The sequence below is a fragment of the Rhinatrema bivittatum genome, chromosome 3 (genome assembly GCF_901001135.1).
Source record: "Rhinatrema bivittatum chromosome 3, aRhiBiv1.1, whole genome shotgun sequence".
Taxonomy (NCBI): domain Eukaryota; kingdom Metazoa; phylum Chordata; class Amphibia; order Gymnophiona; family Rhinatrematidae; genus Rhinatrema; species Rhinatrema bivittatum.
The window spans coordinates 42,781,482-42,796,578 of record NC_042617.1 but is presented as its reverse complement, the minus strand read 5'-3'; the positions used below and the strand labels follow the sequence as shown (position 1 = coordinate 42,796,578).

Sequence of the window (15,097 nt, the reverse complement as noted above, 5' to 3'; positions counted from 1 at the left end):
CACCCCATGCGCGTACATGTGCGCATGGACATTAAAATCCAGCGTGCATGTATGCACGGGAAACATATTTTATAACACACGCTGATGCATGTGTGTTATAAAATCAGTGCATCCATATGTGCACTCAGGGAACCGCATGCACACTCCTTTTAAAATCTACCTCTATAAGTGTCCATTTTGCCTCTCTCCTTACTCCCCTGGCCAGACCTCTTTCACTCTGCTCTCTCAAGCCCTAACTCCTCCGCTTTCCATTATCCCCTCCCCCTTCAGGTTAACTCCTTTCACTATATTCACTCCCTAGCCCTCCACTCCCAGAGTTTGACCCCTCTCTCATACTGCCTCTCACACAGGCTCCATCCCGCACTCTCTCATACACCCCCCATACAGGATCTCTCTCTTGTGCACTCACCAGTACTCTCTCTCACACACACACACTCACAGGCTCCCTCTCATTTGTGCACACACACCCTCATGCAGGCTTCCTTTCTTGCACACCCACCCACACAGGATCCCTGTCTCTTTCGCACATACACCTTCACACAGGCTACTTTTCTCTCCCTCTTACACACCCCTGCACACAGACTCCCTCTCCTTCTTGCACATAATCCCATACACCCTGACACAGGCTCTTTCTGTCACAAACATACACCCTTACTTCCTCATACACACACACACTAGTGCCCAGTCTCTTACTCAGGTACACAATTCCTCACAATCTCTCTGCATTCACACACTCCCATGCACCCTCACATAGGCTTCTTCTCTCTTGCACACACACCCATACACCTTCACATAGGCTCCCACTCACTCACACACACATACACACACCCTTGCACACTGGCTCCCTCTCTCTCACTGCCTTGTCAGATCTTCCTGAACTCATCTTCCAACCCCCTCCTGCAAAATGCTTTCTCCGCCTCCCCTCTGCAGATATACCTATGCTGTTTCTCTTCTTCAGACAAAAGCAGCTCTTCTGGAATGAGGGTCTGCTTGCGGCTGCAGAGCCTCAGTCATCTTTGCCGTGAGCGGGATAGACTCTGTTCGTGGCTGCTGGGCCTCGGTCATCTTTGCTGCGAGCGTGATGTGCTCTGCTCGCGGACGCTAGGCCTGTGAAATCTTTACCGTGAGTGGCATAGGCTCCACTCACGACTCCACAGTAGCACAGAATTCCCCCAGGAGTTAGAAATCAAGAAAGATAAAATATGATAGCATAAAAGGACTGTAAGGCCCTTTTAGCCTGCCCAAATTGTTTTCTTTTGCAGTACCATAGACCAAAATTTATCTCTAGCTTCTGTTCAGATCTTGTTTCAGCTAATTTCCCAGTATTTTGTTGATAGTATATTCTCCAGTTTTCATTCGTTACCTATTTCAATATAATCTTCTCTTTAGTGTGCACACTAAAAACAAACAAAAAAAATGAATGCACATCCCTAAAACATGGCTCTCTACTGTGAGGTTACTTGTGGGCATCTTCAGTTAAATTATGTTTCCCACTTGCTAACTGCTACAAGATGATAGTTGTCTTGTTTGAAGAAAAAGAGTTTCTATCAGATTTCCTGTTTTCTATAGTATGGGAGTTGCTAGTAAACACAACTTGGCATATCAAAAGGAAATATAGGGTTCAATTCGTTTATTGACTGATTATTTAACCTTTCATAGAATAAGGCTTCTATTTTTTTTACTTTAGCTTTAAATTGACCCTCTTGTACAATTAATTATTTTATGCCCATTCAATTTTTGATTAGGGCTGTTAGTGTTGACGTATTTATTGTTTATTTCTTTTTTAGTTTCTGGGTTTTATTTATTTATTGTATTTGGTCATTGCATTTTTGCTTTTGTATTTTGTGTACATGTATTGTACTATTTGTTGTATATATTGTTAACCTGCTTGGAGCCATTTAATGGACAGACTATATAAAAGCTGGAAATAACATTCATATTCCCATGCACCATATTGACATTTGCTAGAAATGGCCAAAATTGACGGATTTATTTGTAGGGTCTAACACTGAGATGTACATCCAGTGTGCGACTTAACAGTATTACAGAAACAATAATATGCATAAAGTCTGTAGAAAGCTGTTTCTTTTCCCTAAATTGTATAGCCAGAGCACATTCTAACTTATTGGTAAACAGATCGATAAGAGGTAAACCCAAAATGTATCTATTACATCCTCAGTAAACATCCTCATTGAGATTAGCATTTAGCACAGTCGTCTGCACTCCCTTTCCCTTAGAGACCAGAAAGAAATGCAGTGAAAATTGCATGACAAATCCACTTATTTTATTAATTTTCCATATGTATATTTTTCATTTGGGTTGGGTTTATTTTTTTGTAGTTTAGGCAGCATGTGAATGTGTTCTGTTATAAAACATTTTGAACTTAGAATGTCTTAGCTGTAGTTTTTCCAGTCATGTAATTAACTCTCCCTTGAAATTGCAGAGCAGGGAGAAGATTTACAGCATTTGTTGCTGTGTGCAGTCCACAAAATATTATTAGAATGCCCTTCAGAGTATACAGTGGATCTACTTCCTCCGTTTATTTTTGCCAGAATGTTACTTGTCTTGCTGCTTGGTATTTAGAGTTCATTTTAAACATACTGAATACTGAACCGAATACCTTAGTGTAATACAAGTGTTTTGAAATGATCCAGCCTTCTCCTGGCTTTACTGATAAGGTCAGAAGCTTGATAAAAAGTAGGGGGAGATCATGAGAGGTTTGGCTTCCATTGCTGGCCTTACCAGAGGGACAGAGTGGGCGGCCAATCCATAGTTGCTCCTTAAGGGTGGCATTTGAGGTCACTCTCCTGCTGGGAATACCTACACAAATTGTGGCATTCTACAGCACTCTGTGTGCCAAAGGGGAACAGCCCTAGGAACAGATTTTCAGTCCTTCTGTTCTGAAAGTAATCAGCTATTTGTCTTAAAAAAATTCTAAGATGGGGAAGAAAAAAAGTATTTAGCGGTCCCTTCCACATAGGTCAGCTCTTCCCCCTTCTGGTCTCTCATCCCATGATAGAAGCCATTATTACTTTGGTGAATCAGTGATCAAATTACAGGACAGTTGGGACTCCATCCATAATGCAACTTTGGTCTCCTTTCCTGAATCTCATTGTTTGCTCCAGTCGGAAGTTGAAATTACCATAGATGCTCCGGTAGGGGAGATTTTGGTCCAAAATGTGCAACTCGCCCCGCCGAGTGTTGAGGATATGCCAGCGGTTGAGACATTAATACGGGGTGTGAAGACATCTACTCCTGATTTTATATCTAAAGGCTCCCCTTTAATTACTCCTGTTAAACCATTGTTGATTACCCTTGAGATTTTGTGGACAAGAATAGTTGGTCTTGAAAGCTCCTTAACCACCAAAACTGATAATGTTTCTCCTCTGTAAATGAATTATCTGGTCAGGTATATTCTCATGCTGATAAGTTTGGTAGTTTTGGCTTGAATATTAAAAAATTGGTGGAACAGAGTAAAGAGATCAAAAATTGTAACTTTACCTTGATCAAAGACGAGGAATTTATGAAACATAGGTTAGAGAATTGTGAAAATTATATGAAATGACTCAACTTTTCCTAGATCTCCATTGATTGCTCCACTGGAATTATTAGATAAATTCTATTTAGAGGTTCTGCAGGCACCAGCTAAGTCATTTTCCTACATATGTAAGCTTTATTATTTTCCAACACATGGTTTAGAGTCTTGTGATAATGTGGGAGGGAGAGAGGGGACCTAGTTGATCGAACTAGATTTGTCTCACTGCTTGAAGGGCTCCAAGGTAGAATCCAGAGCCACTTTGTTTGTGGTTTTTGCCTTGGAGCACGACAAGGAATGGACTTTAAAGATGGTTTTTCATAGCAAAATTAGGAATTTTTTGGCTCATAGGATGGCCATTTTTCCTGATATAGCTAGATTAACACAGTCTAGAAGGCAAGCTTTTTTATTGTTTAGAGAGGTATTATTGCTTCAGGATTTAGTTTTATGTTAAGGTTTCCATTTAAATGTTTGGTGAAATTAGGCAATACTAGGTTTATATTTTATGACCCTAAACAATTGGAGGCATTTTTTCAAGGTAGAGCTGCTTCTTCTGTTTCTGTTCCCTTGTCTAAAGGAATGTACTGAATATAAAAATATATTACTCTGTATGTTTATTTTTTGTAATGTAGCTTCTCTCACCTCCTCCATATCGAGGTCAAAATTTTGTCAATTTTTTTCTTGTGTGAAAAATTGAAATTTATTTTTTTTATATTTACTGTGGTCAAGTATTCTTGATGATATAATTGAAATTTAATAAAGAGAAATGTAGCCCTCTTTTCTCTGGGATCACCTTCAGTAACTGCAGGGGTTGAGATTTATCTGCCTGTAGCCCCAGGAACAGTCCAAGTCATCCAGGGATCACCAGTGGGGACCAGAATGTCTCTGGGAGGCCCAATAACCACAAAGTTTACTGTCCACACCATTAGTCGGTTCCAAAATCCAAAGTTTATTTGTAGTCCAAAATAACAGCAAACTCTTTTAAGCAAAAATCTTCTATCAGACAACTGGATATAGTCCAAAATGAACAAAAATCAGAAATATTCACTCTTCAAATCAGCTTCTGTACTGATAAGTTTCAACAGTTCAACAATTAGCCCCAAGGCCTTTGAGGCAGCACGTTGTCAAAGAAAAAGCCTTTATTACTGGTGTTTCCTCAGATGAGAAAAAATCACCCCTTAACCTACAGGCTCTTATTACTCTGGATGGCAAACAGGAATCTTATCTAAAATCCTTTATTACATAAATGTCAAGCCTCAGAAATCTGTTCAACCTCAGATTCCCAAGACTCTCCAGTCTCTCCCCTTAGATGCCTGTGGACGCATCTTAAATAACCTCTCACCCTAACCCATCCCCTTTGGGGGAATGAACCACCCACCAATACAACCTCAAACAGGAAGGTATTTAACTTCAGATTCCAATTCTATGAGCAGAGGCAGGCGAGATGTGATTTTTTCATCTTTTTATTGATCTTTTTATTTTATTTGTATTGTTTTATGTTTATCTATTGTTCAATAATTTTAATTATTTGTTTTATCGATTTAATGAATATTTATCTATAAACCTCTTAGAAATTTATGGTATATAAATTTTAAATAAATAAATAACCTTATCTAATTCAGTACATCACTCAAGCTTAACCAAATACCCCATTTCATACCTCCATACAGAGAGGGTGCTTGCAAACTATAAACTCTGTACTTACATAGAACTCACTGACCTCTTACTGACCCTAGAGAGCAGGAACTAGAAAACTTCTAGCAATTCTTTAGTGACCCTAAGTAGGGTTACAGAAAGTTATAGAAATGTAACTGTTCTGGAACAGCTTCTTTGTTTCTGGGTACAGGAACTGACTTCTTAGGATGGTGACACTATAATATTTATCAAGAGGATAAAGTCCAGAGTTGCTTGATGTTTAAACATGTCAGACACCCAGTATTAGATAAGAAGAGTAGAACTGTGATGCTTTATTGGCTTCTTGAGGTCAAATCTAATGGCAGGGGAGGTTCTGTAATGAGGCAGAGAGAGGCAGATGCCTCAGAAGCCAAAATTCTGGGAGCAGCAGAAAGTGTCCCCCCAAAGGACCAATGCGGCAGCCACTTCACCAGCAGGAAGAACTGTGCCACAACGCCATTGAAGATGTTGTAGCGGTGTTTCCATACTCTGCCAACAAGAAGAGGCCACCACGAAGCTGCCATTTAATGATGTGTTGGCGGGGTTTCCACCTCCCCACCAGTAAGAAGAGGCCCCACGTGGTGGCACCATCTGGTGATGTGCTGGTGGGATTTCCACCCTCCAGTGAGTAGAGGCCCCACGCGGTGACACTCAATGACCAGTGTTGGGCTCAGTGGTGACCTGTTGACAGGCTTCTTGCAACTGGCCGGCAGGAAGAAGCAGAGAACGACGATGATGACTTGGGCGGGGGAAGGGGTGAGTCATATGATGGGTTATGACTGAGAGGGAAGGGAAGGGAAAGGGATATGTGTGAGGAAAGAAAGGGAAGGAAAGAGGGGTGAGAGTGAGGGATGGGAGGGGATGGATAAGTGTGGGAGGGACTAAGGGGTGTATGACGGGGAGGGAGGGATGAGTGACTTGAGAGGGAAGGGACTGAGTGGATGTGGGAGTGAGGGAAGGGAGGTGAATGAGCTGAGTAATAGAGGGAAGGAGAGGGGATAGGGTGTGAGATTAGTGGAAAGGTAACAGGGTGAATTATGAAAAAGTGAGTGAAGGGGAAGTGGAAGAGGAGAGTGAGAAGAAAAGAGAGCAGAAGGGCACACAATTGTTTGTGTGTGGGGGGGTTGTGTAAATAAACATGTGTATATGAGAGAGAGGGAGGAGAAAGTCTGTTTATTCCCCCTTCCCCTTCCCTCCCACCTCCCATCCACCAAACCATGACAGTTTAAGGGTGATTGGAAATCAAAAGTTGCCACGTATGGAGTGATGGAAATTTTTTTAATCTTTAGTAGTTTTAATTATTGGGTGTTATTTGATGTGTCAGCTGTTCTCAAATATGTAATTGCTTTTTGGGAAATGCTTAAAGTTTTTTTTATCTTTATTCTTCTTAATTAATAGATGTTCTATTTGTCATCTGTTTTGAAATATTCTTTTTATGAGTATGGTTTACTACTATTTCTTGCTTTTGTTTTATGAGGATGGGGATGTTTCTCTTTTTGCATTATTGCACTGCATGTGAGTCTGCCTTGTAGTGGTTTCCAGTTCAGTATTTGTCTGCACCTTTATCATTTATGGTCCTTTTATTCTTATTTGATGAAGGTCTACCTACGAGCTATTCTGCTAGCATTTAGTTTCCATGTAGCTGTCTCTAACAGCCTGGCCTGCTCTGTTTTCCTAATAAGAGGTGTAATGTTCAGCAGTAACAATCTACCCATGAAAGGAGAACATTGCAGGGGCGCAGCACAGAAACATTTTAATAAATAAAAATGTTTGACAGACTAAATGAGACAAGGGGTCCGTGTATGCCAACAAGTGCTATGTTTCTGCAAGCTTTGGATATTTCAGTTTGCTACAGCCCCCTTCTTGTCTCACCCGCTGTGTAACCTTCATCAAATCATTTAACCAACCCATGCTCAAACTTGGGTAATAAGCTGTTTTGAAAAGGGATAACCTGACCTTGCTAACAGCTTGTATAGCACCGCATGCACTATATAAATGAAATATAAAAGTAAGAAATAAATGTTTCTCTGACAGATATGGTACATAGAAGTAGTATGCAATGTTTGGAGCAAGACTTGTTTATTTTAAGCAGAGCAAGGATAACTGTCATGGTCTCAGATACGTGGTTTGGACAGTTACCCAATAAGCTTGAGGTAGTTTAATGAAGTAGTTAGTGTTACGGAGCTGAACGGATCTTCTGTCTCAGTTGCAAACACTCTACTGAACCTCTAGGAAAAGGTCCCAAGTGTTTAACTAATACATTAATGGCATCCTTAGAAATATCATCAGTGGGTAACCTACACATTTCCTTTGGTGAAAACCTCCCTGCTTATAAATGCAAGCATTAAAGTGGTGCATTTGGAATGTGGTACAGTTGCTGGTGGTAGCGGTAACATTTTCTCTGTAAAACTGCAATTAATGTAGAAATGTTCCAGTAGACTTTTACTGGAAAAAAAGCTATGAGGGAGAAAGAGAACTTCATGCCTGCTTTGGGTTTAATTCCTTATGTCGTGAAAGGAAGAAAACAGAGAATTGATACAGCATTAAAGATTGGTCTGCGTAGACTCCCTGACATTTATGTAAACCCCAGATTGGCTGATTTGGGGCCAGAGGCACCAGGATTAACCCATTGTTTACTATTGGCTTGTGCCCTAAAGTACAGCCCCACAGTTTAGCAGGAGGAATAGCCTAGTGGTTAGGGCAGTGGGCTTTCAATGCATTGTATGTAATTGCACGCAAGCATACATACTTGTGTACGTTGAGGGGTAGAGAGAGATGCATATTTTATAAAAAGCATGTATCCGATAACGCACAGGATATAAAATACCATCATAGATCTCCACGTGGCCATATACACACATATGTATGGCTGCATGGAGGAGTTTGACACTTACCCTCCAAGCCTGTCAAAAATTATGGGAAACACTGATTCTTATGTTTGAGCAAGCTGATAACTCTGCAAGATATGCAGCTTGATTTTGTTAGTTTCCTTCCAAAAAAATACTTTTTTTTTCCACAGTAAAGATATTTATCAATTTTATGATTTTTTTGCTTTTTTTTTTTTTTTATAACATTCCAGAACTACATAAGTTTCATTTCTAATTAAGCATAATCTGAATTTAAGTTGCTATTTTTGAACATTTCAGATAGCATTATTGCCTTAATTGTAACCATCTTTTAAATTATCTTCCTACTTTTCCTCCCTCTTTTTTGTTGCTGTTGATTGCTTTTAGGTACTGAGTTTATACAACACCATCAACCCGGAAGCGTCCGCATCTCCATGCTGTGTCTCGCAAGATCTGGAATCCCTTACCATCCTGTACTTCATCGGCAAAAGCCCCAAAATCGAGCAGCTCTCAAATATGGTCGTCAAGTCTTGCAAGTGCAGCTAAAAAATCAAAGCAAACAGCCTGTGCCTGTGCGGATGTTAACAAAAGGCATACAAATGAAAGAAAAGTCAAGTTTCATCAGTGTTAAAATTAAGGGGGGGAAAACGGTACTAGTCATTTTATTTTATTTTATTTTTTAAACTGGCATGAGAAGCAAAACGTTGAAGGCTTTATCCTACTTTTTACCTACGCTGTTAGATAGAGAAAGAAGCAAACAAAAAAAAAAAACAACAAATAAACACAAAACCTTTGAAATTAAACACTGGAAGAATTAGTTAGTGTTATTATGTGAAAGGAGAAACAGGAATATCCCATGAAGTGACCTTGCCGTCTCTGTCCCATGCCGTTACTTGATCTTTGTATGCAGTATAGGAATCCTACCCATTCCTTTTTTTTTTTTTTAGTGAAAGTAGAAGTGCCTTATTTATTTGTGTGTAACTATAAAATCAAATGCGTTGATACCACAGACAATAAATCTGGACAGAGGAAAGACCAGTTGAACTGCCTGAAACAAACTGAGCGCACACGCAGTCAACTCAGAAACTCTGGAGATCATCCACATCAGTTATTTTACTTCGACTGAGGAAGGGCATCAGTTGCTCCATTATTAAAGACAGCCTGTCTAAAATAAAAACAAAAACATACCTTGTGTAACATGCCAGCTTACTAAACCAACCCCCTTTCTTTTTAATAGTTCAGACTCTCATTTCAATCACAGGAAAGATATACTAAGCAAGGAACTTGTTCAGTTTTTAAAGGCGGTCTGCATAAGGTGGTTCATTTTGATGGGGGGGGGGGGTGTTTTTGTTTGTTTTTACTGTAAATGGTTAAAATGTCAGTAAATCAGTGAAATATTTAACATGTATTGGTCTAATCTACAGACCTTAATATGTTGCTGTATAGCTCTGCTATGGTTGTTTTTCCTATTTTTTTGGTATATGTAATTGTACCTATAGCATTACAATAGGTGGGTAGTAGAGCCAGCTTAATTGGAAACAAAACCTGTAGATCTTTAATGTTAAACTATTAAAAAAAACATTCAGTACTTTGTGTAATGTGTACATTTTCACCGTATTTTTAATTCTGTAATATTGTCAACTATGGCAAGTTGGGTTTTTTTTTTAACTTTGGGGCTCTTTTTCGATCATACAGAAGTGTTTCCCTCCAGCTGGCCAGTATGAGTAGAGTCCTATATTTTGATTTGCACTACAGATGCGCGTTTTTAAGATAGTATTTGCTATTCATGTGCTTTTATCTTGTTCATCATTACACCATAAGCTACCTGACTCCATTTTTTGTTGGTTTTTTAAATATATATAGATTAAAATTATCTTTTTTTTTCTACGTCATCCATGTTTTTAATTATGAATGAAACATGAATTAAGCTTCTTTGATATGCTTTTTACATATAAATAGCCAGACAGTTAAGGCACAGGTTTTTCTTTTAAAAGGGAAGACCCTACTTTCTGATTATGGCAAAAGAGGGGGGGGGGGGGGGCAAGATTTCTCTCTGCTTAAAGAATTGCCTTTTTTTCAGTTTGTAATCATGTGTCATTGAAGACAACAGAAACAAGACTAAGTAGATGTTGATTTTAGTTTCCAAAATTTTATATCAGTTTTCTAGTTTTCAGTCCAACTGACATGGCAGAGGCATTGTGTTTGCTGGTATTTATGGTCTCTTATTTCAAAAGGGGTTGTCCTATTCTGCGCTTATGGCAAAACTCCTTTGAGAACAAGGACAATGCTATCTCACATCTGTAACATTTTACTTGTGTTTCACTCATGATCACTTTGCTTGCTCTAAACTGTGAACTTGCAACAGATAGCCACTGTAGTGAAGTTCGAAAAGTTAGATGCTGCAATTTTCAGTTGCCTTCGCACTTGTTGAACATAACACATTATACAGTTTGCTTTGATGGCTGTCTTGAAAGCTCATGTACAATAACATTGGTAGATAATTGTTATGTTGGTCCAACAAAAAAACACCACCCTGCAAAGAATTTTGTCATCAAAATAGATGACTCTCCCTAGACCAGTTGGAAAAAAATAGAAAAAACAGCATTTAGTTTATAAAATGGAAAGTTTGTAATTTGATTGCACCCTTTTGCTGCTATGGTCTATCTTAAAATACATGAATACAGCTTGAGTAAGAGGAAGTTCCCTTTTAACAGGGAGCTGAATTCAACTACTAAGTTCCAGTTACTTCATTGTAAATTTATGAAATATGTATTCCTTTTTTTTTTCTGACAAATGGCAAGTATGCACATATCAGACGCTCAGAGTCAAATCTGTAAGCCATTGATTAGCTTCAGTGGGAGTGTGATACACAGTCTACTCTGCCTGCAAATGGACATAGACTACAATTGTCAGTAAAGTCTTCCATTGTCTGATTGGGTGTCCACAGTCACATTTTGAATTGTCTTTGAATTTCCACTTCTATAGGAGATGTGTACAACTTCCAGCTGAGGAAAACAAATATTTACTAGTTCATTCTAAACACACAAACATTTGTGTTCATATTTCTCTTGCTTGGTTGTTTCGGCTGTAGAGGAGTGGGCCCAGGTAACTGTGCTTGTCTACCTGGAACATTGTTCCACGATGATACCGGACAAAAATCTAATCATCTGACACACACATCCAGGAAATGATAGTAAATACCATTTTGATACTTTCCTTTTTTGCATTCAAATATTGAGTGAGGATTTGTTTTAACTTTTATTCTAAAGAATATTTTTTCCTTTTGCAATTAAAATTTAGAAAATTTTCTTTTTGAAGAATTATCAAAGAAAACTCTAGTAGTATGGACTCCAGATTGAACTGATCATAACTGTTGTGGAATACATTAACTTTAGTGTCAAAACAATATAATCTATTTTGGTGCACTAGTGATTGTTTAGGGAATGTCCTCTTTCTTCAAATAAACTTACTTTGATGAGATATGGGGGGTAATACAATACCAATATCTGTGCAGATTTGTAGCTAGTGGCAACTATATGGATATTTAAATATTTACAGCAGTAGACAGTCAGTGCAATGGGTATTTAGAAAACCAGGTCCAGTTAATTGACATGCTGTCTTCCTTGGTCCTCCAGTACTAGCATTGCCTTAGGGAGAGGTCCACAATAAGCAGCAGGGAAAACCTGCTACCACAATCAGATTTTTTTAAAAGCACATATACACACACAAATATTATAAACTGATGGATGCAAACTTCTGTGCTGCTTTATAAGTTATTAGCTGCTATTAAGTGTGTCAACCTATCTACATCTAGATATAGATGTAGATGTTAATCAGACTTGGACCATTCTGCAGTCTTGTACCATAACAGGTATCACAGTAAGGCACTTACGAACTTATACAGTTTTGATTTCTCCAGCAGTTAAAAAAAAGGAAATATGCTTGGATTCATTCCAGAAAAGCATGAGATTTTAAGTATTTGAAATACTATATATTTTTTTAATGCCATCCATTGACTGATTTTAGTGAATCTGCCATGAAATGTCACAAAATCTGTAAAGGTCTGCATCGCCATTTAACCAGTTTTGTTATGTTATAGTTTATAAAAATGTTTTTTTTTAATGTCTTTGTTGCACATAACACCAAAGCAAAATGATACAATAGTGTACTAGTACGTTAAAACAAATGCTCTACTGAAAACAAAGTTTGAAAATTGGACAAAAGAAAGCATGGTAATGAATGGAAGGTGTACATTGTCCCCAAGAGAATCAGAGAACAAGGTCCTCAGCCTGAAACTCCTACATGTCTTTAGAGGTTGGGGGCAACACAAACGGTAGATGCCAAGAAATGTCCATTGAGAAGGAGAGCGGCGCGCCGCTCGATAAAGTATTCTGATTCTTTGCTATATTCAGTTCATATGCCCATAGCCTTGAGAGCCAGCCAGCCAGCCTCGGCGCGCATCACAGTCCATTAATAAACAACTGTCTCCAGAAAAACCTTGCAGGAGACCGGTTACGTTGCTTTTATACCACTCCAATTCACAGTCTTTTAGAAAAATTCATCAGCACAAGATAATTATTATACGCATACAAGATATCTGCATAAGTCCACTTTGAAAATCTGCGGGTGGTTCTAATACGTGCATGCACATATGCGCAGGAAGTTACACCTGAATTGGAGCAACAATAGCCTGCATGCACATTTACCAGCATAGTCTCAAAAATCGAAAGTTTGCATACAAGTGCTTTTCCCACTACAGCTCCACCCCCTGGAATGCCTACTGCAAGTGTGGGGAAAAGTATGCAAGTAATTGAGTTATGAACGTCCATTGCCCCAGACAAACTTTCCCTCACCCCCCGATAATTTTCAAAAGCCGATTTACATGCATAAGCTGGGGTATATGTATGCAAATCCTTTTGAAAATGACCCCCTTAGAGACTAAACAACATATGTTTTAAATTCAGAAAACATTTTAGGAGTTTAGACTTCTTTACTCAATAAAATAAGCAGGTCTGCAAACTCCACAAGGGTCCATTCAAACCTTTCCAGCTTATACATATCCTATTGTTAAATAAACTTTATGCAACAAAAATGACTGCAACCACAAACCAGTTTGAATGATTTGGACTTTTTAAGTGCATAAATCACAATACATATGGATAACTATGGGCTGGAATGGTTTGAACTGGACTCAGACATTATTTAGGATAGAAGTGGGCCAAAATATCCCAATGAACAGAGCCATATGCTTGTTCTATTGTAGAAAAAAATGAACAATGCGGCAAAATCAGCAGCAAGGGCCGTAGATGTGATGCAGGGACCTTGTGTAACTCTTGGTTTACCGTCTATTTTATGGCTGTATTCATCGAAAGGTGAATTCTAAGAGTTATGTGTGTACAAATTAACACATACGCAATGCAAATAGCACATATTCACACAAGTGCTATTTTATAAACCTCAAACATGCATGTGCACGTAATAATGCGTGAATAAATTTGCTTGTATAAAATAAAGGGCAGGCTAGGGATGGGGCTAACATTTACATGTAGAAGTTGCTATTTTGTAACTTGCAAAAGAAGCATGCTTACGGCTGTACTTGTGCACAGTTACACCTAATTATCTGGTGTAAATCAGAATAAAACTCTTTATAGCCAAATACTGAAAGGGTGAAGGGTCTGGGTAAACTGGGGGGAGTTCAGGATGAAAAATCAGGGGGGTTCTTGATGACCTAGAGGTAAACTGGGCAAACTCGTGGACTAATTGGTAAAACTGGTAATTTTCTTCACATGAATATGTTATAAAATTTGATAATTTATATCCGTAAAAGCCGACAAGTTCTAAGGAAAATATGTGAGTTACATTTCCTCATATAATGACTAAAATTAGGAGCACAAATATGTGCACATAGAAGATATCCTCCACTTCTCTGGATAAATTTAAAGCTGCTACTTAAAAAGTGGTAATTAGCCGGATAAGTAAGATGGCCAGATACGTCTTCAAATGCTAGTTGTCCGTCTAGGTAGTGCTTTTCTTTTACTTATAGTGCTATCTTACTTAGTGGCTCATTTTCCAAGCCACGTCATGGCCTTTTTGCACGTGTTTTCACATGCGAAAAACACCTTAACGTGTGCAAAAAGTGCCATAACGCATAGTGTGATGCTAATTTGGAAAAGTTCTATCCAAGTGGGCAGGCTTCAAAGCCTTTGGGGTAGATTTTCAAAGGGTTACGCGGGTAACCCTTTAAAATCTACCCCTGCGCGTGCCGAGCCTATTTTGCATAGGCTTGGCGGCACGCACAAGCCCCGGGACATGCGTATGTCCTGGGGCTTTGAAAAAGGGGCGGGAAGGGGGTAGGCCGGGGGCAGTCCCGAGTCCTCCGGCACAGCAGGTGTTCCAGGAGATGGCGCGCCAGTAGCTGGCCAGCATGCGCTAACTCCTGCAATAAAGGTGGTGGATTTAGATAGGGCAGGGGGGTGGGTTAGATAGGGGAAGGTAGGGGAATGTGGGGGGGAGGGAATGGGGAACGCCATTGGGCTTCCCCTAGGGCTTGGCGCACGCAAGGTGCACAAGTGTGCACCTCCTTGCGCACGCTGTCCCCTGATTTTATAACCTGCACATGGCAGCGCGTGCATGTTATAAAATCGGGTGTAAATTTGCGCGCACCGGATAGCACGCACAAATGTACCCCGCGCGCATAAGATTAAAAATCTGCCCCATATTGCACACTTTTAACTACAAATGTTTCATGGGTATATCACAAAGTGCAATCTTTTTACAAATAGGAGAGAGAGAGAAAAGCTATAAGGCCCTTATGGTAGTAAGGTATTTATACTTCTATATAAGGCCCACCTAGTAACTCGAGGTGAAGTTTAGGTAGTAGTGTAGGGGTTAGGGACCACTTTGACATTCAGAGTGAGACATATGAATAGAACAGTACACTCTTGTCTTTCAGAGTGAGGAAATTCACATAAAGATGAGATTTGTGCAATGTTCTCTCCACCTAACTTGATGGACTCTCTACCTGGGTAACACCAAGCTAGGT

The 15,097-nt window shown here is 39.3% G+C and overlaps 1 protein-coding gene across 1 annotated transcript in view; it reads left to right on the top strand.

The window, feature by feature from the left end:
* The window catches only part of TGFB2 (transforming growth factor beta 2), a 176,420-nt gene extending 166,535 nt beyond the window's left edge, over positions 1-9,885 (top strand). The window contains exon 7 of the mRNA XM_029593183.1: positions 8,443-9,885. Coding sequence (XP_029449043.1) covers positions 8,443-8,601 — 159 coding nt within the window. The 3' untranslated portion in view covers positions 8,602-9,885. The remainder of the gene's footprint in view (positions 1-8,442) is intronic.
* Positions 9,886-15,097: the final 5,212 nt, after the last annotated feature.